The following is a 24,082-nucleotide window of genomic DNA, read 5'->3' on the forward strand; positions in this document are numbered from 1 at the left end:
TTATTTCTAACCTTGTCAATGTCTTGACTCTATTTTCTATTCATTTCACAACATATGGTGGTGAATAAGTGTGACTTTTCATGAAAAACACAAAATTGTTTGGGTGATCCCAAACTTTTGAACGGTAGTGTAAACCTCCTCTTTTCCTCTTCCCTGGCAGTCAGCATAGTGTTCAGCAGAATACAAATGACAGAACACTCAAAAGTGATTAAATATGTATTTTAAATACGTTTCGTTGAAATACTGCCCATCTCCTGCAGTTGAAAATAACAAATAATAAAACACAGTTGAATGAGAACTCAGGTTGCATTTATTGAGATTATTTTGATTTCATGTGGTGAAAGCCAGCACAGGGTCTCACGTCTTAAATTCGTTCTCACTCCGAAACAACTTGAAAATGGTGCAAATATCGGACGGAAATCTGACGACTTCTGGGCTGAGCCAAGCCCCCAATGTTTCAAGATCCCAGCAGCGCCTCTACTACCAAACGCAACGCCCCCTCCCAGACCACCCACCGCCTGGCGGCCAGAGCAATAAAGGAGACCGAGAAAGAAAGAAAAACCCGTCTACGCTCATGCGCACTGCCGGCGGCTGAACCCCCTTGAACACATCCGGGGAACCGGTAGACTGACGCTCACTCGCGCGCATGCGCCGCCGACGTCCCGGGGATGGGTTTGTCGTTGGAAACAAGATGGCGACTCTGGCGAAAGCGCCAACATATTTACCGAAGTAGATGTCAAATTCGGCGACTGTAATGGGTTTTCTCCTGATCCCCTCCCGGGTCCAGTGTAACGCGAAGGCCGGGAGCATGTTTCTGGAGTAGGGTTTGACCGGACTGAGACCCGTAAACCCGACCGGCGAGATGTGCGAGAGCTATGCCCGCTCGCTGCTGCGTGTTTCGGTGGCGCAGATCTGCCAGGCGCTGGGCTGGGACTCGGTCCAGCTCACCGCCTGCGACCTCCTGTCCGATGTCCTGCACCGGTACATCCAACAGCTGGCCAGGGGCTGCCACCGCTACTCGGAGCTCTGTAAGTGTCATATTTGTCTTCGGATGCCTCCAACCGAGTGACGGATTGCGGAATGATCACGTTGTTTTTAACCATTTTAACCATCCCGCTCTGCGACTATCGCCCCCTCGCGGCGAGGCCTGCTCATGTCCGACGTCTGGTGGCCAAAACAGTTAACTAAATCTCGTCTACGATGCCTTTTAGTGGGGACTGATGAATAAACCTTTGCAGAATTGACGTCGCACAGTACGCACATGTGCAGCAGTATTCACACCGCGCAAGTTATTAAAGAAAGTTGAGTCAGTTCATCTGGATACAACGTTTCTTGACAGATGCCTGTCCAGATGAACTCATTCAACTTTCTCTGATTTTCTTAACTGGATTATTTGAGTATGCATTAAAGACATTGCACAGTAATTTAAGGTAAATTGGACCCATCAGTCATGGTGGGCTCAAATTCTGGTAGTTGGAAAACGAATTTAGTAAGGTCCGCTTTTGAATGACTACTGTTTAAGGTAAATATTCTAGCACATTTGACAAATACCATAATTTATTCATATTTAATAACTTCTTTGACAACTGCCTTTCCCCCCTCCGAAACCAACCTAAACATAAGAAGAATGATCAAATGTATTGTAAATGGAGATTTGAGAGTTAAAGGCTGCATATTTGTGGTGAAATTATGTAACTCCTTTTTAGTGTTTAATATTGTATTACTTATTGCAAAAAAATCAAATATTGCAATGATTTCTTTTATTTCAGTATATGTCAGCCCTACAAATTATTGTTATTGTTATTTTTGACTGGGAATTATGCTTCAATATTCTGCAGAGCTTCACAATAACGTATGTACGATTTTAATGCATAGTTGAGTAGATATTGTGATTCTGTAACTGCTCGTCTATCTATCTATACATTTTTAACCTGTGGAGTTTATCTTCATCTGAACTGAGGATATAATGGCTAGTGGGTGTCATACCTTGGCACGTATTCTGTTTTTATCTGCTGGAGAATGTGATCTGTTTGTAAAGCCGCCAGAGACTGAGTTGGGATTTTGACTAGAGAAATACAATTTTGACTTGACTTATTATTGTTGTGATGCACGACAGCCACAGTAAACACAATCTTCAGACCTAGGTCCTATATCATTCATTTATCAGCCATATAGCGAACTGCTACCTCAGTTGTGAAACATTTTAGCACTTGGATCATATTGCCTTGCTTTAGTTGAACATGTTGGCACTTTGTTTTAAATTTTGGCCCCAAGATTTCATTCGACCCAGGAAAGAGTGGCAGTCACTGTCAAAGATCACTGGAATTGTGCACCTACGTGTCTTGACTTGTTGACTTTATTCATCTTTTCAGATGGACGGACCGATCCCATGCTGGATGATGTTGGCCAGGCTTTCAGGCTGCTGGGGGTGAGTTTGAGTGAACTGGAGGACTATGTTAACAACCTGGAGCCTGTTGGCTTCGTCCATCAGACGCCACTCTTCCCTGTCAGCAAAAACAACGTCCTGCAGTTCCCCCAACCTGGTGCACGTGATGCAGAAGAAAGGAAGGACTACATTCCAGAGTACATGCCACCCCTGGTCTCCTTACAAGAAGGTATGTTCTCAGCAGGTTAATTTCGTACACTTGAGTGTTTCAGCCTGTGTGTGTGTGTCGGAGAGAATAAATGTGTTTTTGAATAATTTCTCCCAAAGAGGAGTTGAATATAGTACTTTATGTCTCTTACCTATCCCTGCAGAAGAGGAGGAGGAGGAAGGCCTCGCAGAAATGGGTACTTCGGCTGAGGCTATGCAGGTGCCGCTGGATGAGGACGAGGATGAAATGGAGGAAGACGAGGCTGTTAACGATGAGAACCACCCACTGAAGCGGCACCTGGACAGTCCTGATGCAGCCATGGGCATGATGCCCACGTCCAAGAGACCACGCATGCACCCCGGCCTCAGTCCTGAATGGGGCATTGAGCCCAGGGAGCCCCTTACTTCCCTCAACCCTCAGCGTGTCCCTCCAGGTGTGCTAGCTTCTCATGATAGCCTTGGCTCCTTGTCCCCTGAAACACCCACCGGCACCCCATCCCCCTTCAGACCTCAGCCAGTGGTACCCAGACACACGGACCACAAGACCCACGCCACTCCGAGCAGGAAACCCAAGGTCTCCTCCCCTGGGAGGCCACGGACTAAATCCCCAAAAGGGGTCAATGTTGGACCTATGGGTGGCAGCCCAATCTGCTCCCCCAAATCCTCTAAAGAGAGGAAGAAATCACCGGGCAGAACCAAGAGTCCCAAAAGCCCAAAGAGCCCAAAAATGGGCTCTGCCAAAGCTTTGCAACCCCCGGTTGCAAAGGCAGATAGTTTTCCCAAGGTACCCTTGTCAACACTGAGTGAGAGAATGGGCAAGGAGAACATCCACATGCGTCCAAGTATGGACGACAGAGAATTTCCTGAAGCTCAGTTCAGGAAATTAGAGCCTGATGATAGCGCCATCGATGACTCCATTGATGCCGTTATTGCCAGGGCATGTGCCGAACGGGAGCCTGACCCGTTTGCCTTCTCCTCAGGCTCTGAGTCAGAGAGCAACGGGTTCTCCAGCCCCAGGAGGCTCACCATCATGGAGCCATGTACACCCAAGCTCATGCTAGGACTCAACAGCGCCATCAAAGATTCATCGACACCACTTCACCTTAATGCAGGCTCAGGAAACTGGACCATGGATGACTCAATCAATGAGGTGATTCGTAAGGTAAACCAGGGTGCTCCTCAGAACCAAGGAGATTGCATTTCGTCGGGCTCAGCCTCACCGCCTACCCCGGAGCCTCTCCTTAAGACTTTCGAGGAGAAAAACAAGATGGTGTCCTCAACGGATGTCAAGAAGAAGCTGAAGAAGGAGCTGAAAACTAAAATGAAGAAGAAGGAGAAGGACAAGCCCAAAGACAAAGACCGGGATAAGGACAGGAACAAGGAGAAAGAAAAGACTAAAGACAAGAACCGGGAAAAGATCAAGGAGTTTTCCAAGGAGGCCAAGATGACATGGAAGGAGTTTGGGAGCAAGGAAGAGGATCACTACCGTCAGCGGGACTTCGCTGGGCTGGAGGGCTCCACGAAGATCAAGTCAAGAGATGGAGAGGGCTCCAGGAAAGAGAAGGAGAAACACAAAGACAAGAAGAAGGACAAGGAACGGAGCAAGAAGGATAAAGACAAACGGGACAAGGGGAAAGACAAGAACAAGGAGGACAGGCCGAAGCTGTCCGCCCTTTCCCCCTTTGGCCTGGGCGAGATCCCTGCGCTTTTCAGCCCCTCCGCCTGCTTGCGCATCCCCTCCATTCTGCCTCCCCTGCCCCCCATCCTCCAGGACAAGGAGGTGAAGAGCAAGGAGAAGGAGAAGAAGAAGGAGAAGAAAGAGAAGAAGAAGAAAAAGGACAAGGAGAAGGAAAAGGAGCGAGAGAAGGCCAAGGAGAAGGAGCGGGAAAAGGAGGAGAAGAGGAAAGAGAAGGAGAGGGAAAAGGAAAAGCGAGAGAAGGAGAAGGAAAAGGAGAGAGAGAGGATTCGATTGGAGAAGGTAACTCGTCCTTTTGAGTGTTCAGTTTTGGCAATAGTGTTATTGAAGTCTGCTTGGGTCCTTTCTTCAGAGCTGTTTAACCGGCCGGGGTTTGGGTTGTTTTTAGCTTTTAATTTCCTTTTTTTTTTTCATTCTGTATTCCTTATGTCCATTTGTACCTTATGTAAAGCACATTTTGAGTTGCCTTTGTGAATGGAAATGTGCTATACAAATAGTCTTGCCTTGTGTTTCTGTTCCTTAAGGTCAAAGTGGAAACTCCAGCAACTCTACCATCTCCAGTCATCCCCAGACTGACTCTCAGAGTGGGAGCCGGTCAAGACAAAATGTAATTATCAAATGCTTATTTTCAAGTAATCAGCACAGGCTACTCTAAATAAGTATTGTCACTTTCACTATCAATGAACTTCTGTTCGCCTGTCGTTGGCTTGTAGTTTGAGAAAACCAAGTTGTTTACATTTTTTGCGTTGGTTTCACCAACAGCCGGTTCCTGTAAATTGACTGCACGCATCAGGAGACTCTTTTTGTGTTTTAAACTGTATACATTAAAATGTCAGCCACCTGCTGCTGTTTACTTTCTTTTAAAGGTCACATGAAATGAGCATTTTTAGCACATCATCCTGTACTTTCAGGCATACACTAACAAAAGTGTCCAATGAATGGGAAGGACATTGTGAGAAGATGAGTGATCTGCCACCAAATTGAAACTAGCCAAAAGTATATCAATGTCCACATTATTCTAAAAATGCCTGATCATGTTCAGCTGTCAGTCACATCAAACTCCCTCCCCTCACAAAATCCCAGCGGACCGTTCTGTTTCATTTGGATCTATGTCAAATCACAGAACTTTGCAGTGCTCTAAGTGGAGTTTAAATGACTTTAAAATACTTTGTGTTATTCCTCATACAGCACTTTATTACAGTATTTTATTTTTATTAGTCTTTCATTGGCCTTGTGATGATTGCTTTGTATGATTTTTGTTTTTGTTTTAATCTTGTGGACTATGTTGTAAAAGTGCTGTAAAAGCATAATAATATAATAGTAATATGATTCTAATATGAATAGCAATAATTATGAACAATTGTTCCATAGATTCTTTCCTTACTTGTTGTTTTTTTTTTACATTTTGTCTGTCACTCTGTGTATCACCAGTGTTATCAGCAAGGTTGTGCCGAACTCAGAGCCCAAAACACCAGCACCCAAAATCCCCGCTCCCAAAGGACCTGGAAACCGGCCCCGGACGCCCCCACCAGCCCCAAGTCTCTTATCTGTTGCACCCTCTCTGGTCCCGCCCCTGACGCCGCTCCCTCCTGTGGCAATTCCTCCGCCGATGCTCCCCCCACCCTCTGTGCTCTCCGTGGCAAGCTCCCTAAAAACACCTGTGCGCAGCGTGGTGACTGAGACTGTCAGCGCCTATGTGGTAAGTACTGCTGGCCCCTCCTTGACTCCACCGCCTCTCAGAACAGCTGACTCCTATGAGAAAAGACCAGAAGAGATCACCCTCGTAATAGTTCACTTTTATGTGGACCAGACTATCTATAGTCAAATCAATTTTATTTGTATAGCACATTATCACAGATTACAAATTTGCCTCAGGGGGCTTTACAGCAATACAACATCATGTCCTTAGACCTTCGCATCGGATAAGGAACAACTCCCTAAAAAAAAAAAAAAATTTAACAAGGAGAAAAAATGGGAAGAAACCTCAGGGAGCGCAACAAAGCAGGGATCTCTCTTCCAAGACAGACAGACGTGCAATAGATGATGTTGTGTGTATACAATTTACAGAATACAACATTGAAAGAGGATAAAAGAATTATAAATGAATTATTATATATAGGTTTGGATAATGGATGGATGGATATGAAATATAAAAATATGATGAGGAGGATGCCAAGCAGTGTCCAGATGCCACCGGAACAGCCTAGGACCTGAGCCATGCAACCACCATCACCATGTAGACCTGACAGGACAGACTACACACACACACGTGTACACACACACACACACACACACACACACACACACACACACACACACACACACACACACACACACACACACACGTTAGACTCACATCACACCATTCACATATGCGGGAGAAGAGACAAGAAAAAAACATTAGTCACACATCGGAGTGAGAGAAGGCTATAACATTGAAACGGGATACCAAAATTATGTGGATTTAAAATACGATATATAACAAAAAAATGTGATGAGGGGAATGCCAAGCAGTGTTCAGGTAGTGACCACCATCACCATGGAGACCTGGGAGGAGGACAGACTAAATGTGCACACTGGAGACTCACATCACACCATTAACATACAAAGAAGAAGAGAAAGGAGAAGACATTCAGGGAGAGAGAAAAGACATGAGAGAAAAGAACAGTTTGTAATAGTCAATAATCTATACGCTATAATCTCATCGGCAGAACAGTGGTTAGTAAATTCATTGAGACAGAAACTGACCTGCCATGCAGTACAGGTCGTGAAGTACTCAATTTAAAGGCAACTAATTTTATATTAGGGCAAAAAGATGCATTCTAAGTTTGGATTTAAAAGACTCAGCAGACTCTGATTGTCTGATGGCAGCAGGCAGGTTATTTCACAAGAACATGGCCCAGTAGGAAAAGGCCCTGCCACCACCTGACTTCTTTTTAACTTTGGGTGCACACAGGAGCCCTTTATTTTGAGAGCACAGCACAAGATGGAATGTACAATTTAAGGAGATCAGACAGGTAAGATGGTGCGAGCCCGTTTAAGATTTTATAAGTCGGCACCTTGAAGTCTGATCTAACATGGTTAGGGAGCCAGTGAAGGGAGGCAAGAATTGATGTAGTAGGTCAAATTTTCTACTTTTAGTTAGGATTCTAGCTGCAGCATTTTGAAACATCTGAAGACTTTTAGTACTAGCATGTGGCAGACCTGAAAACAGAACGTTACAGTAATCAAGTCTGGATGAAACAAATGCATGTATTGGTCTCTGTGTCAGCCATGGACAGGAAAGACGGAATTTTAGCTATGTTATGTAAATTAAAAAAGGCAATCTTGGTGATTTTTTAAAATGTGTTTATCAAAGGAAATGCGGGGATCAAACAACATCAACATTTTTGGCTGCCACACTTTGTGAACTGAGAATGTCTTAAACTGTCATGAATCTGAAAGAAAATCTTAGAGACATGTTGACGTCTTTCAACTTCAGCAGGTCTTTAGGGTGTAAACAGTGGTTACGTTTACATGTACACTAATAATACTATTACAAACCAATAGAGGAATTATTTCATCCTCTGAAACAGTCATGCAGGCACCTTTATCAGAGTACAGTCAGATTTGGAAAAGGAGAAAAATGTGATTAACAAACCAATATTTTGGCTCAGTCTTCTCGTGACTTTTTGGAACTGTGCATATGAGAAGACGCCAGAAGTAGTGTTGAATGTCGATGGTACAATAGACCAGATATGAAAAGAATACCTACTTATTAGAGAAATGGGTGTTGCCAGGGTATCAGTGTGCACAGAAACTTGATGGGTGAAAACACTGAAGCTAAAATATTAGAGGAGGTTTATACTGTTCTCTCTTGTGCTTACTTTGTTTCTACTATTTTAACCATTTTACAGTGTTACAATTACAATGTTACAATTTAATTTATTCGAATCCACGTGTTACCTTCGGCTTGGTTGGGCGTCCCTACGGACACAATTGGCCATGTCTGTGGGTGGGAAGTCAGATGTGGGTATGTGTCCTGGCTGCTGCGCTAGCGCCTCTTCTGGTCGGTCGGGGCGCCTGTTCAGGAGGGAGGGGGAACTGGGGGGAATAGCGTGATCCTCCCATGCGCTACATCCCCCTGGCAAAACTCCTCACTGTCGGGTGAAAAGAAGCGGCTGGTGACTCCCCATGTATCAGAGGAGGCATGTGATAGACGGCGGTCCTCCCTGGATCGGCAGAGGGGGTGGAGCAGTGACTGGGGCAGCTCGAAAGAGTGGGATAATTGGTCGGATACAATCGGGGAGAAAACGGGGGGGGGGGGGACAATTTCATTTCACCGCGACCCGGCCCCGGAGAAGTGGCTGATGGTGAATGAATTTAGCAGACACTTTTATCCAAAGCGACATACAGCTGAGAGTTAATACAACACAAGCAAGGATCTAGTCAGGCTGCGACAACGCAAGTAAGTGCCAAAAAACTAGGTTCAAGTCCGATAGGACATAGGTGTCAACAGGTAGTGCACAAAGGCAATGCATAGGGTGCATAGAAACGATTTTTTTCTTTTTTCTTTTCTCTTTTTTTTTAATACACATTTATTTCTGATTTTTCCCTTTTCCTCCAATTTATTGGCCAATCGCTCCCCCTTCTAGTTCAAACACCCACTCTCGCACTGTATGCGTTCGCCAGCTGCATCTCTCCGGCCGGCAGTCTCGAAGGAGACGCCTCATCGCGAAAGTGGCGAGGCGGATCCAGGCCGAACCACTGCTTTTTCCAACACACACAGAGACGCATTCATGTGACGAACACAAGCCGACTCCACCCCCCTCCCGAAGACAGCGTTGCCAATTGTTGATGCTTCATCAAATCCGGCCATAGTCGGATCTGATGAGACCGAGGCGCGAACCCCAGTCCCCAGTGGGCAACTGCATCAACACAAAGCCGATGCTTAGACCGCTACACCACCGCGGACCCCACAATTTTTGTTTTTCTTAATACCATCAGGTGTGCAGGTGTTCGAGAAAGAGCTAGGTCTTCAGTTTCTTCTCAAAGATGGAGTGGGTCTCAGCAGATCGAATGGAGTTTGGTAACTCATTCCACCACCGGGGAACTACAGAAGAGAAGAGTCTGGCTAGTGACTTAGGGCCCCATTGTGGCTGAAGTGCCAGGCGCCTTTCATTGGCAGAGCGTAGTGAGCAGGACTGACTTTAGACCTGAATAAGGAGTTCAGGTAGGCGGGAGACGTTTTAGTTGCTGTTTTGTAAGCGAGCATTAAGATTTTGAATTTGATGTGGGCAGCAACTAGGAGCTAGTGGAGGGATATGAACAGCGGAGTGACATGTGCTGTTTTGGGTTGGTTGAAGACCAAATGCGCCGCTGCACTCTGGATCATTCGCAGAGGTTTGAAAGTGCATGCAGGGAGACCTGCCAGTAAGGAGTTGGAGTAGTCAATGGATGATATTACAAAAGCCTGTATCAGGAGTTGTGCTGCATGCTCAGACAGGTGGGGACTAATTTTCCTGATGTTGTACAGGGCAAATCGGCACAACTGAGCAATCGAAGCCACACGAACCTTAACACTAGAACAACCGGGATTTCACTCCTACCTAAAATGACCATGGGCGGTCAAAATGACCGCCTGTTTTTAAACTCTATATTCTGTCAAGATAAATACCCACTTGAGATATTAATGCATTGCATGTTAGTACGTCTGTTAGGAAACGACTGACACAAAAATTAACATTTTAACAACTATAATACTATTTTTTAACAATTTAAACGTAAGAGACACATGGTCGAACTTGAATAGCAAAATTTAAAAAGTGAAAATATTGCCTGAAAAACAAAACGGAAAAGCACATTTTGCTAATCTAACAAACGTAGCAAGGCTTATAAAACGTGAAATGTAAAAAAAGAACTGAAAATAAATATTGAAACAGTCCTAAACAACAACCGGAACTTAAAAACTACTAGAACAACCATGGGCCGTCATTTTGACTGCCACGGTTGTTAAACTCTATATTCTGTCAAGATAGATACCCAATTGAGATATTAATGCATTGCATATGTTAGTATGTCTGTTAAGAAACTAATTGATACCAAAATTAACATTTTAACAACTTTTAATACTATTTTTCAAACAATTCAAAATGGATACTGTCCAACGCCTGTAAATACTGCAACACGTCGGTGGTAGTCATGGTGTTTCTGAAACGGCGTCTGTAACCACATGTTGGCAATAATCCAAAATCAAATTTAGACTATTTCTCTGCACTGCAGAATGCTAGTTTTTTCTAGGACAGAGCAACGAACGTTGCAAAAGAAATGATGCGACCAAAACACGTCATAAATAGTGACATGACACGCACGATCACATGCAAATTACGAGACGGTCATTTTGACCAGTCATGGTCGTTTTAGGTAGCTCTTATCGTAACTTCTTTTTTGTTGTTGTTGTTGTGCAATTGATCTGAAACTCATTTTAAATGCAAATATATGCAATTTTAGGAGAATTGAGGGAGTGGCAGGTCTTTTTTTCACAAAGTTATTAAACTTTGAAAATCCGGAACGGTCATAGTGACCGTCTTGGTCGTTCTAGTGTTAAAGGTTAGTTGGTCATCAGTCATGACACCCAGTTTTCAGGTAGACTTTGTGAGCATGAGTTGGGTTGATCTGAGTTTGATATTGATCCGTTGTTGTAAGGATGGACTGGCTGGGATGACAAGGAGCTCAGTCTTAAATAGGTTAAGCTGAAGGTGGTGTTCTTTCATCCGTGCAGATATCAGCAAGGCATGACGATATCCATGCCGAGTCTGTGAGGTCATCTGGCAGGAATGATAGGAAGAGCTGGGTATCATCAGCATAGCAATGGTATGAGAAACCATGGGAGCGGATTATTGCACCAAGTGAGGTGGTGTATATTGAGAAGAGAAGGGAATCGAGCACTGACCCTTGAGGTACCCCTGTGGATAAGCCGTGTGGTTTGGATACTTCTCCCCTCCAAGATACTCTGAAAGATCTCCCCGAGAGGTAGGACATTAACCAGCGGCGGGCAGATCCTGAGATACCAAGCTCAGTCGGTGTGGAGAGGAGAATTTGGTGGTTAACCATGTCAAAGGCAGCTGACAGATCTAGCAGCAATAAGGGGGCGTCCGGGTAGCGTAGCAGTGTATTCCGTTGCCTACAATATGGGGATCGCCAGTTCACATCCTTGTGTTACCTGCGGCTTGGTCGGATGTCCCTATAGTGTAGGTTTTTTGAGCAGCGGGGGTGACCCAAGCTTTCTTAAATGCAGTGGGGAACACCCGTTGTAAGTGAGGAGTTGATGATGTGTGTGACTGTGAGGTTAAGTGCGGGGGAAATGGTCTGTAGGAGGTTGGATGGTATCGGGTCCAGTGGACAGGTAGTGGCACGAGAGTCCCGCAGAAGCTTGGAGACTTCCTAGTCAGGGGGGTGAATGAGGTGAGTGACGCACTGTTTGCTGGCAGCGGCAGACAGAGTTGGTCAGGCTCAAGAGAACTGGTTACTGATGGCAGAAACCTTATCAGTGAAGTACGAGGCAAACATGTCAGGAGTGAGCAGAGTAGAGGGCAGAGGAGGAGGCATATTGAGGAGTGAGTTAAAAGCAAAAAACTTTTTTCAAGCATCAGTGGCGCCACATATCTTGTTCTGATAGTAAGTGGTCTTAGCTGTTTTTAAGCTGGAGGAGAATGGTGCTAGGAGACACTGATACTGAGGTCCACTGCGGTCAGTGGACTCTGGTTTTACACCATTTTCTCTCTGCCGCTCTGAGCCCAGCCCTTTGCTCTCTGATGACCTCAGTGAGCCATGGACTGGGTGGGGGGGGCATTATGAGTGGGTTTGGATGCTGGAGGGCAGAGATTGTTAAGAGAGGAGGCTAGTGAGGAATAGTGTGTCTGTAGACTCATTGACAGGGAGTGAAGAGAATTCATTATGGGGAGGCATGGAAGCCAAGACCTCATTGGAGAGCTGGGTTGGTGTAAGGGACCGAAAGTTTCAGCGGAAGGAGACCCTTTGTGGATGAACGTGAGGATGTTCCAGTAAGGAAGCCGTAAATTGAATAAATAAGTGGTCTGACAGATGTAGGGGGGGTGACAGTCAGATTTGCTGTGGAACTGTTCTGAGTCAAAATCAGATCGAGCATTGCCCGCTTTGTGTGTGGGAGGGGTGGGGACCTGTCTTTAGGTCAAAGGAGGAGAGAAGAGACAGGAAGTCAGTCGCTTGGGTTTTTTTCAGTAAGAATATTCATCATCACGAATGGCTGAGAGTAACATGTCTAGTTCGACTACAAAGTTCCCCAGTTGACACCCTGGTGGACAGTATATGACAACCACAGATAGCTTAAGAGGAGCAGTAACCATGATTGCATGATTTGCCACAAAGGAGGAGTTGTTGCTTAGCGGGGAAAGCTTATTGAATTTCCAGTCTTTGGAAATAAGGACACCCATACCGCCTCCATGCCCTACAGAACAGGGTGTGTGTGTGAGAAAGCAGAGTCAACAGAGAGTGTGGCCAGTGTAACTTTTCTGGATATGTCCAGTTTTTACGTATCAAGTAGTATGCTGCTAAATACTAGTTGTTTCTATCTTGTGCTTTGTATTTTGATGCACATTACCTCGTACCCCCTTCACTTACTTGACGACTAAGATATTCTTAAGTGAGCAGATACTCTCTAAAAGACCTTCTTAGTGACATACCGATTGGAAGTCTTATTGGTTGTGTGTTTATTTACTGTGAAACCTTGTGTTAATGTCATTTGTGTTCTTTATCTTGCGGATCCCACCAATTCTTTGCATGACTGACAGTAAAATAATTTGAACTTAAGCTTAAATGTATGATCTTTTTATTCACTTTTAAGATTCTGGATGAATGGGGTAACCAGATCTGGATCTGTCCGGGATGCAACAAGCCTGATGACGGTAGCCCCATGATAGGCTGTGATGACTGTGACGATTGGTACCATTGGTAAGTTACACATTTGCTGTTATATCTCATGTAGCTCACTTAGATGCGTGTGATGTTGTTGTTGTTGTTTTTTCTTTTTGGTCCACTTTCTAATATGTTGTAATATGTTATATATTTGTAAAAAAAACTTTACACTTTGCACGGCTAATGACTAATAAGCAAGTTAGGCTACAGTGTTGGGCAAGTTACTTTCAAAATGTAAGAAATTACATACTAATTATTTTCATTTGAATGTAATAAGTTACTTAACAATATTACTGTATATGTAGAGTAACGCGTTACTGATTACACTGCTTTTGTGTTACTTTCACCAAAATAGCCACAGAACTATGACTAGGCATTATAAAATGGAAGAGGGTATGTTGTTTTATTGCAGGTACTCAAAGCACAGAGTTCAAGTTTATTACAGTTCATTACAAATGATGGGCAATGTTGTATAGCCTAATGAAGCCTTAGACCTGAAACAGCTTATATTAACAATAGTGTGATGATATAGAACAATTAAATAGCCCAGACCTTTTTAAATAAATGAATGGCCTTGGACACAGGGATGGGCAGGCAGACAAAGGATCAAACGTGGAGTCTGACTGTGCAGCCATCTCAGCCATCGAATTTTGGCAACAAAAAAACCCCCACTTAATTTACAGCCTAAATACACCAGGCATGGACATGGTGTGACACATTTAATGCAGCAAAACGTGTTCATTATAATCCACTGAAGCTGCTCCACTGACCAAGGAAGCCGCACATACTGATCTCTGTTTTTATGCAGCTGGTTTATTTACTTTTTCTCGACACGTGGCTATGCGGCCCTTCAACAGGAGTACAATTTGTTTTGAAATGATTAAAATAAATACCTCATTGTTCCAGAGGCAATGCGACGCAGTTAAAACGATATAGTTAAATTAATTCAGTACCAGTGAAAGCATTTGCCACTTACTTGAACTCTCCACAGAAAACATGGCTGGCAGGCAACCACATGCAACACAGGCGCAGTTGGTGCAGCAGGTAAAAAGACTAGGTTAAAACCTAGTATGTAGTAGTTGGACCGCGACTATATCTAGAAAGTGGCTGTTATTGCGCGACTACATAAAAAGCGGCTGTTTTGACATTGGTTCCATGAACAGCGGCTGTACTGGACATCAGTTTTCAACCCCTGATTATATATACAGTTAAATAGCCCCAATTTATTTTTTATATGAACTAATTACCTGGCTACAGTCACTGCGGCCACGATCACTGGAAAGTCTGCACTTAAGTTACCACCAACTCGCTTATGATGCCAATAATTTTCCCTCTAACTCCATGTGGCTATTAGTGCTGGTGTTTGGGAATGGGACCTTGTGTCATTGAGGTGTTTCAGTAGTATCCAGGAGCAGCAATAAATTACGTTTGTTAGCGCGCGAACCGCTGTGCTGATTGACGGCCAATAGGGAAACTCCCACTTCTGTGTTTACCAGTGACATCGTTGGTCGGCCAGCCAATCGTGTAACTTTAGTGATGTCAAAGGTTGAGTCAGTTCATCTGGATACAATGTTTATTGACAGATACGTTTCATCACTCAATAAGTGACATCCTCAGTCTAAACTGGCTGCAAGTGTCCCCACCCTTATAAACAATACAGTACAATACAGTTGCCTAACGACCGAAACCAACGACGAGTTTCATATGCAAATATGGGTGTGACCATTGATTAGAGTTTCAAAGGCCATGTGTGCTATTCACAGAGGATTAGGGAATGTTGTCAGTCACAGCATTGTAAGATGGCGACAGATGTATAATGACCAAAACCAATGCCCAGTTTCATGATCAGATGTGGGTGTGACCATTGATTAGAGTTTCAGAGGCCATGTGCGCTATTCTAAGCCATATGTACTATTCAAAAGCCACGTGTACTACACATATTACTGTAACACGTTACTTTCGTAACATGTTACACCAACACTGTCAGGCTAACACGTGTCACTTCATATATCTTATACTGCCATTCTACAGTAACAGGTTTGAGGCCCATCAGTGAAAAATCAAAGCCTCGGTTACCACTGCAGGCCTTGACACTCAATTCAGATTTATCTTTTTTCTTTTTCTTTTTTTTTGCTGAAATGGTTATTTTTGTCTCGGTGAACATTCATTTTTGAAAGTGATCTCGATGAACCTCCAACCTGAAAAGACTCATAGACAGAAACAATTAAAAATACATTTTCTGATGACGCTAAGCCATTTCTCTATCTGTCTGTCTGTCTGTCTGTCTATCTATCTATCTATCTATCTATCTATCTATCTGTCTATCTGTCTATCTGTCTGTCTGTCTGTCTGTCTGTCTGTCTGTCTGTCTGTCTGTCTGTCTGTCTGTCTGTCTGTCTGTCTATCTGTCTGTCTGTCTGTCTGTCTGTCTGTCTATCCATCCACATATGTGTGTGTGTATATATATATATATATATATCAACACGGATGCAGGAAATGTTTTTTTAATACATTGCAGTACAGGAATGTTCCATGTGTCTCGCACTCAGCAGCTGCATTAGCTGCTGAGTGCGAGACACATGGAACATTCCTGTACTGCAATGTATTAAAATCTTTTTTCCTGTATCCGTGTTGATATTCCGCTCCTCATTAGTTAGCACTCATAACACCATTGACGGTTTCAGAAAAAAAACGCTATATACATACATATATACACACACACACACACACATATATATATATATGTGTGTGTGTGTGTGTGTGTGTGTGTTTGTGTGTGGTTTTTTTTAACACTGTTTGGTTCTGGCTGGGAGGGGCTTGGTCTTCTTCGTCCGGTTGCCACAATGACCACGGCCCCTGCCTGGAGATGCGCCTGAGGAGGAAACACGGAGGGCGGTCTTACAGGACGCGTAATCGGGGCAGGCTAGACTAACCGCTAGCCCATGCAGACCGGCGGTTCCGACAGTCATCCTGGCTGGCATTTGTTCCCTCGGATAGTGATTTTTTTTTAATTTTTAATTTTTTTTGACATATGTGTTATGTTGCGCTGCTGTGGGCTGGGGGATACGGCATTTCCTTTCATTTCATGTGCGCAAGTATATGAGGTGAAATGACAAATAAAGTGTTCCTGATTCCTGGTATGGGCCGTTGAGTTTAGCCTGAATAAAGGTATCTCCCCCAACAGGTCCATGACTTTTCTGTCTTTCAGCTGACTTAAAGTCGAGGGATTTTTTTTCTCATCTTAACTTTTGCCACAATCACAACCGTGGTTGACCGGTCAGCGATAGTGTTGATACAGAGTCCTGCTGATCTGAGATGCGGAACGTGACATAAAATACATTTGAATTCAGCTTTCACCATACAGACTCAAGTTGCATGGCCACATGTCGAATATGTTTTGCCCACATGGCACTTATTGCACACCTGTCAGTCAAGAGGGATATCTCCTCTGATGTTCTTGATGAGGTTTCTGCTATTTCTTTTTTTTCCTGGAAAGGTTTTTTCTGCGGAGTTCTCCTTTTGGAGAGTGTCATTTGCTGTATCTGTTCCTCGCTGTGATTATAAGGTCGTCTGAGACTGTGGTCGTTATTAAGCACTTTTACATGTAAACTTGATTTGACCATATGTGAAAGTGGCCCAAATCAGAACTGAAAAGATGAGTTTCAAGAGGTTTGTTTTTTGATTTTTTTTTTTTTTTGTGTATGTGTGTTCATGTTCCTCTAGATAAATGTCAGATTTGTGTCGCGTTTGATGACTAGAAAATAGTGATGTTCCAGCCTCCATTCAGGGAGTGGTTAGACCTGGAACAACGGGTGAATGTAATTCAGTACCTGGTAGAAAAGAAAATCCGCAGTGCTGGCGGCACCTGAGGACCTGATTGAGAAGCACCGGTTGTCTGAGCGTAGTAGCGTAATGAATGACGGCGTCCATGTCTTGGCTAACGGTGTCTGTCCTACTGTCTCCCCTCCTCTCTTTAGGCTTTGCGTTGGGATTCTCACAGCACCACCGGAGGACCAGCAGTGGTTCTGTGTTAAATGTGCCAACAAGAAGAAGGACAAAAAACACAAGAAAAGGAAACACAAAGTGCATTGAGCTATGCAAAAAAAAAAAAAAAAAAGCACATATTTTTGATTTTTTTTTTGTTGTTGACTTTCTCAAGCCATCATGAATCACTTATGGCACTGCTGTAAAAAAAACAACAGACAAAAGTAAGTATTGATAGGAGTTAAACTTGTGACTGACATTCACTTCTGGAGATTTTAGTGAATGAAATTGACTGTGATGGATTGTGGACCTTGCAAGAAGGAAAAAGAAGGAAACAGAAGAGACTTTAACCAGCACATATCCAACCTCGGTTTTCAAATGAATTTTATTCAAGTGGACTCTATGGTCCCCCTTTAAAATAAAAGTCTGTAAAACTGGTTTCTTGGCGACGTTTGTTGGCGAGGAAGCCAAGACTTCAGGAACGGTCCAGAATTTAAAAGAAAAAAATCAAAATGACGAGAGCACACTCTCGGTTGTTAAAAGATTGGAGTACGGCGGCGTCACGGGGTGAAGCTAAAGAGAGGAACCACCTTCATCATGAAGCTAAAGAGAGGAACCACCTTCATCTACGGTCATCTTATTTCTGTTCATCTGGAGTTGCCATAGAAACCACGGCGGACACGCGCTCTCCACCTTTTGCTTGGTTTTCCTGCAGTATGATCAAAGCGTCTTGTATATAGAGATGATGGCATTGTGTCTGTATAAATGTGTAAATACCGACTTCCAAGCCAAGTGCATTTCGTTCTTAGGATCCTGACTTGTTAAATCCACTTTCAAATATTGGCTTTTAACTTGAATGATTTTCTGTAATTTCTGTACATTTTTTAAATTGAAAGTTTGTATTTTTATTTTTTTGTTTTCTTCATATGGAGTTATACTGTAGCATCGCCTGTTGTAACATAATTAATTTTGCTGATATTTCAATATTAAAGCTAAACAGTATGTACCTTAACGGGCTGGAAGACGTGAATCTCATTACTATCAAGTGTATCTAGGTTTTTTGTTTTTGTTTTTGTAAATGAATTTTCTGCGTGTTCTTTAGTTCCCGCCAAGACTTCCCTTGCTCTTTTCTCAGCTGTTTGTTTCGATGTGTTGCATTTGCTTCATGAAAATACAATGAGACTATTTTAACAAAACAACCTTTCAGATGTCACGTTCATGTCTACTCGTCTCAGAGTTTTCCAAGTACCCGTGCAGTTTGTGAGTGTATTTTGCAAGACGTGGAAGTCCAGGGACGACTGAGGCGACGAGGCCATCGCGCCGTTTACCACAAAACATTTTATACATAGAAGACAAGATAGTGGCCAACACTGCACAGTGAAGGCCATGTTAATAGAAATACTTTACATATTGCTTTTATAATAAACCAGCCACAAGAGAGTTTACGTAGTGCTTTTCATACATACGCAGCTCGGAGTGCTTTACATTAGAAAGAAGAAACAAAACAAGACCAAAAAGACAGTTTACAAGTGCTTTAGAATCAATAATGAGACAAGGTAAAAATATTAAAACGTGAAAAAAATAAAATCATCTCATAAAATTGCAAACTAGAGGATAGGAGATGGTGTTGGTAAAAGTCACATTAAAAAGGTACGTTTGAGCCGCTGTATGTTGGTTGCCTGACGTTGAACTGTGCCGATGTTGGATATTCGCTGGGGTCTTGTTGAACCTGGTCTCGCCGCAGTGGCGGTCGTCTTTAAGAGGACTTCAGGCCTCAGACTTGGTCCATGTGAACGATGGCGGGTGGAGTTTTGTAGTTGGAGGAAGAGGAGTGTGATTTATCTACAACAACCACAACGTATCGTGACACTGACTTCTCTGATTCATTTCTCGCAAGAACAAATTTGAGGGAAATTAGTTATTATTTTCAAGATGTTCCCTTCTCTGATGATCTACTACTACTACGACTTCCGGCTGCCCCTGTCAGGGGTCACCACATCCGTTCCCATCTCTTCCTGTCTTCTGCGTCTTCCTCTGTCACACCAGCCACCTGCATGTCCTCCCTCACCACATCCATAAACCTCCTCTTTGGCCTTCCTCTTCTCCTCTTCCCTGGCAGCTCCATATTCAGCATCCTTCCCCCAGTATACCCAGCATCTCTCCTCCCTCCACACATGTCCAAACCATCTCAGTCTTGCCTCTCTTGCTTTGTCTCCACACCATCCAACCTGAGCTGTCCCTCTAATATACTTGTTCCTAATTCTGTCCTTCTTCATCTACTTGTTCCTAATCCTGTCCTTCTTCATCCCTCCCAATGAAAATCTTATCATCTTCATCTCTGCCACCTCCAGCTCCTCCTCCTGTCTTTTCATCAGTGCCCCTGTCTCCAAGCCATACAACATAGCTGGTCTCACCACCATCTTCCATTCTCTAACAACATTAGAATGAAATATAAGCTGTAGAATAGTGGAAAGTAAAACAGGGTTTGCTTCTTTATCTGCAGATATCTCAATATTAGAAGTAATAGTTTCATGTTCACAAGTAAAATCGATGCCAACAAAAAAAAAGAAGATCAGGTTAATTATGTACATGAACGTAGTAGGGGTGAGCGGGGATGAAAACAAAATGCATACCATTTCATATTAAGGCTTTTCTTTGTGTTATGTTTTTTGACATAATCAAGCTTATTACTACAGTAGCCAAATTGAATTGTAAATCACAAGACAGCTGGTGTCCCCCCCCATACCCCCACCCCCATTGTACCTGGCCAATTACCCCCACTCTTCTGAGCCGTCCCGGTCGCTGCTCCACCCCCTCTGCCGATCCGGGGAGGGCTGCAGACTACCACATGCCTCCTCCCATACATGTGGAGTCACCAGCTGCTTCTTTTCACCTGACAGTGAGGTGTTTCACCAGGGGGGCGTAGCGCGTGGGAGGCTCACGCTACCCCCCCCCCAGTTCCCCCTCTCCCCCTGAACAGGCCCCGGCCAACCAGAGGAGACGCTAGTGCAGCGACCAGGACACATACCCACATTTGACTCCCCAACTTTGAAGAACATGGGCATTTCAGTCTGTGGGGTGAAATTGTGGACCAGTTTGAGCATGGGACTCAAACAAAGTACAAACATTATGGCGTTCAAGAAGTAGAAAGGACTGATTTTCAAGCGATGTAGGGGCGATGAAGAGTTGTGTTAACCGTTAAAAGTTTTACATATTTTTTGGGGGTCATAGTTTTGTTATGTATAAATAGTTTTTTCTTTTTGTAATGTATAGTAGCTGAATTAATGAATTAACTTAAGAGTAGGTAATAAGGGGTAGGACAAAAATAAGTATACTTTTCCCTACTCCTTTTCCAACATGTAACAAATAATCTGATATATGTGGAGATTTGTTCACTGAGTTTGGATGTGTGGATTTGTTGATCACTTCAGATTATTGGCAATGGACTATCTGTGTTACATCCTGCTTATATTTACATGTTTGAAATAAATCATGATTCATTCACCATTTACACTGACGTATGTGAAATGTGTCATATATAATGGAAAAGCGTAGCATTCTTGTCCAAATGTTGGTCCAGCGTTGGTCCTTATGCAACAACATTCCCCCATTGTATTTATTCACTGGCTTGCATGGGCACCGCCTCCTCTTGTGGTGTCATTATATGAACGTCCACAGGGTGTCAGACTTGAGTCCAGAAACTGGCGAGGAGCTGCGGTCGCGCCGGGCTTCCCCGGGACGGAAAGTGGGGAACTCTCCTGCTTCGCCTCACCTCGCCTGAATCCCTCAAAATGTTCAGTTTTAAACTCGGAAGCTCGCTCAGTGTCGTAGCAGACATGAAAAGACGGCAATACATTTTACATTTGCATTTAAATTTAGAATGACATTCGCACTTCCTTCGGAGGAAGTTGAATCGGTTCATCTGAACACAACGTTTATTGACAGTAAGGCCTCATCACTCATCTAAGTCAGTGTTTCTCAACCGGGGGTCCGCGGACCCCTAGTGGTCCGTGGTGTAATTGCAAGGGGTCCGTGAAAATAAAATATCTTTAAAAAAAAGATCCTATGACATTTATAGAAATAGGATTATTTTACTCAAATGTGAGTGAGACCTTTATATACCTAAACTATAAAGGGTAACGGGACTTTTTTCTCTAATTACATCTGTTTCACGAGTGTAATTTATTGTATTTTAATAAGAGATCTCGCTCCCGTTTGCATTGTTAAAAGTTACTGCATAAAAATTCTGTTTTGTTACATATATCTGAAAGTTACTGAATACATATTCTGTTTTGTTACATATATCTGAAAGTTACTGAATACATATTCTGTTTTGTTACATATATCTGAAAGTTACTGCATAAGAATTCTGTTTTGTTACATATATCTGAAAGTTACTGCATAAGAATTCTGTTTTGTTACATATATCTGAAAGTTACTGCGTAAGAATTCTGTTTTGTTAACTATATCTAAGTTACAACTGAAAGCTCTTATTTTTGCCCAAAAGAGTGAATACATGCTATAATGCAATTCAAAATGCAGTTTCTACTGTTTCTATCAAATTGCAACCCCCTCCCCCAAGATCAGGTGGAGGGGTCCTCAGGGTAGATCAAAAATACGCAGGGGGTCCAGGACCCCAAAAAGGTTGAGAACCACTGATCTAAGTGACCTCATCATCCCCTGCAGTCAGTTGAGACTGCCTTATAAACAACAAAGTGGCATAACAACGATCGGTTTCACATGCAAATAGGCATGACCATTAACTAGAGTTACAATGGTCATGTGTACTATTCACAGAAGAATGGGGAATGTTTGCAATCACAGCATTGTCAAATGGCGACAGATGTGCTCTTAGTCGTTCCCTCTTAACATAGATGGCCTCTTTGACTCCCCGTTCAAACCGTCATTCCTCCCTATCAAGGATGTGCACATCCTCATCCTTATGCAAATGTATTGTTTATAAGGGTGGGGATACCTGCAGTCTGTCGATAATCCTATTTAGACAGAGATCTGTATGCAAACTGCCACCCAACACACACACACCCACACACACATTCCATGAACTGTTATTATAACAGGGGAATGACACTGACTGCAGGTATCTCCACCCTTATAATAGTCCTTAGTCCCCCTCCTTGATAGGGAGGAACGCTGGTTTGAACGGGGAGTCAAAGAGGCCGTCCATGTGAAGAGGGGACGACCATCCCTGAACCGAGGGGCAGGGTGCTACGAGTACACCTGTCACCATCTTACACTTACAATTTACAAAAATGCCTTTCGTATGTACGACATGATTCATTTATGTTACTTCTCCGATCATATTTCAGCCATGTAGAATCCTTTTAATTCTGATGGACGTGTAACCGGTTATTTTCTTGCCCGGTGCGGGATTCGATACTGCACCACAAGGCGACATCACTAACCGCTCGGCTGAAGGGTCAGACCCGTTAACTAGGGGGCTAACGTGTCTTATTGGTAGTTTACAGTCGTCACCCTCTCCCGGAAGCGCGCCCTCCCGCTTTGTTATTCCCGCGCTCCGAAGAGGCTTCTGAGGATCTGCACACTTCCGGATCCCGCCGCTGCCACCAATGTAACCGGTTATTTTCTTGCCCGGTGCGGGATTCGATACGGGGTGTACTGCACCACAGGGCGACGTCACTAACCGCTCGGCTAAAGGGTCAGACCCGGTCTTATTAGTAGTTTACAGATGTAAAAACTAAACGTTTCAGTCGCGTTACGGACGAATGAAGAAGTCACGTTGTGTCCGGAAGCCCCGCCCCCTTCGCACAGCGAACACTTCTGCAGTCCGCCATCTTTTCACTCGTGTTCCGGTCGAGGCAAGAGTGATGCGATGACCCACTGTGCCTTATTCATCCGAGGTTGTTTTTGGGTCCAGCACTGGGTCAGTACAAACACGCCAGAATCTTTGTGTAATCCAGCTCTGCTAACAGTTTATGGGCCCAGAGTTACCTACCCAGCGATGTACCACCGGGAGAAAAGTCGCGTCGTACAGTGTGGTCTGACGAGAGTTAGCACGCTATGCTAGCACCGAGAGCAGGCGAGCCGCCGAGTCGGGTAGCCGCTGGTCTCGGCTAGTTTTTGACGGCGATGACATGAACTGTGAGAGACGAGTATTTTGGGCCGTCTTCGGCTGCGAGGGCCAAAGGACACCATTTTAATTGAGCCACCCGACGATGAGGAAGCGGAACCAGCCGACGACGAGGAGAGAAATGCCGAGGCGTGTGCAGAGCTAATTGACCCTTTGCTGGCCTTCTGATTGGTCTGCTATACCCACCAATCAGAGGGCTCCTACCCATGGTTACCGTTGCTAACGTACTTGGGGTTAGACAAACAAATAAAAATCTGATGCGTTCCGATGGTAAGTGAGTTTGAGAGCGAAAACAGGAGGAATTGAGATTGAACGGGGAAATGGTTAAAGGTGTGCGTGGGGTACCTGTAACAGTGGCTGACGATGTCCAGAACGCAATCCTGGAGTTGGTTTTATTCCTTTTGTAAACTATTAATAAGACACGTTAGCCCCCTAGCTAACGGGTCTGACCCTTTAGCCCCCTAGCTAACGGGTCTGACCCTTTAGCCGAGCGGCTAGTGATGTGGCCTTGTGGTGCAGTACAACCCGTATCGAATCCCGCACCGGGCAAGAAAATAACCTGTTACACTTTCATCAAACCCAAATATTGAGAGATGTCGCAGTTGGATTCGGCTGTGTGGACGACCACACGGGCAGTCCAACCCTGCCACTGTCAGCAAAAATACCTGCATATGTTCAAAGGTAAGAGAAAACAATATGGTTTTCAGTATATTGACAGTATTCTAAATGTTCCAGTAATATTCGCTACCTATACTGAATAACGTTAACA

General features: G+C 43.9%; 1 protein-coding gene across 1 annotated transcript; it reads left to right on the forward strand.

Moving 5' to 3' along the window:
• Nucleotides 1-311: 311 nt before the first annotated feature.
• Nucleotides 312-18,390, forward strand: taf3 (TAF3 RNA polymerase II, TATA box binding protein (TBP)-associated facto). Its single transcript, XM_056281659.1, has 7 exons — nucleotides 312-1,028; nucleotides 2,373-2,615; nucleotides 2,758-4,571; nucleotides 4,814-4,896; nucleotides 5,721-5,988; nucleotides 13,150-13,256; nucleotides 17,198-18,390. Exons 1-7 carry the CDS (start codon nucleotides 863-865, stop codon nucleotides 17,310-17,312), a joined length of 2,796 nt encoding a protein of 931 aa, XP_056137634.1. The 5' UTR covers nucleotides 312-862; the 3' UTR covers nucleotides 17,313-18,390.
• The last annotated feature ends 5,692 nt before the right edge of the window (nucleotides 18,391-24,082 follow it).

This window comes from Lampris incognitus, chromosome 6 (genome assembly GCF_029633865.1).
Source record: "Lampris incognitus isolate fLamInc1 chromosome 6, fLamInc1.hap2, whole genome shotgun sequence".
NCBI lineage: Eukaryota > Metazoa > Chordata > Actinopteri > Lampriformes > Lampridae > Lampris > Lampris incognitus.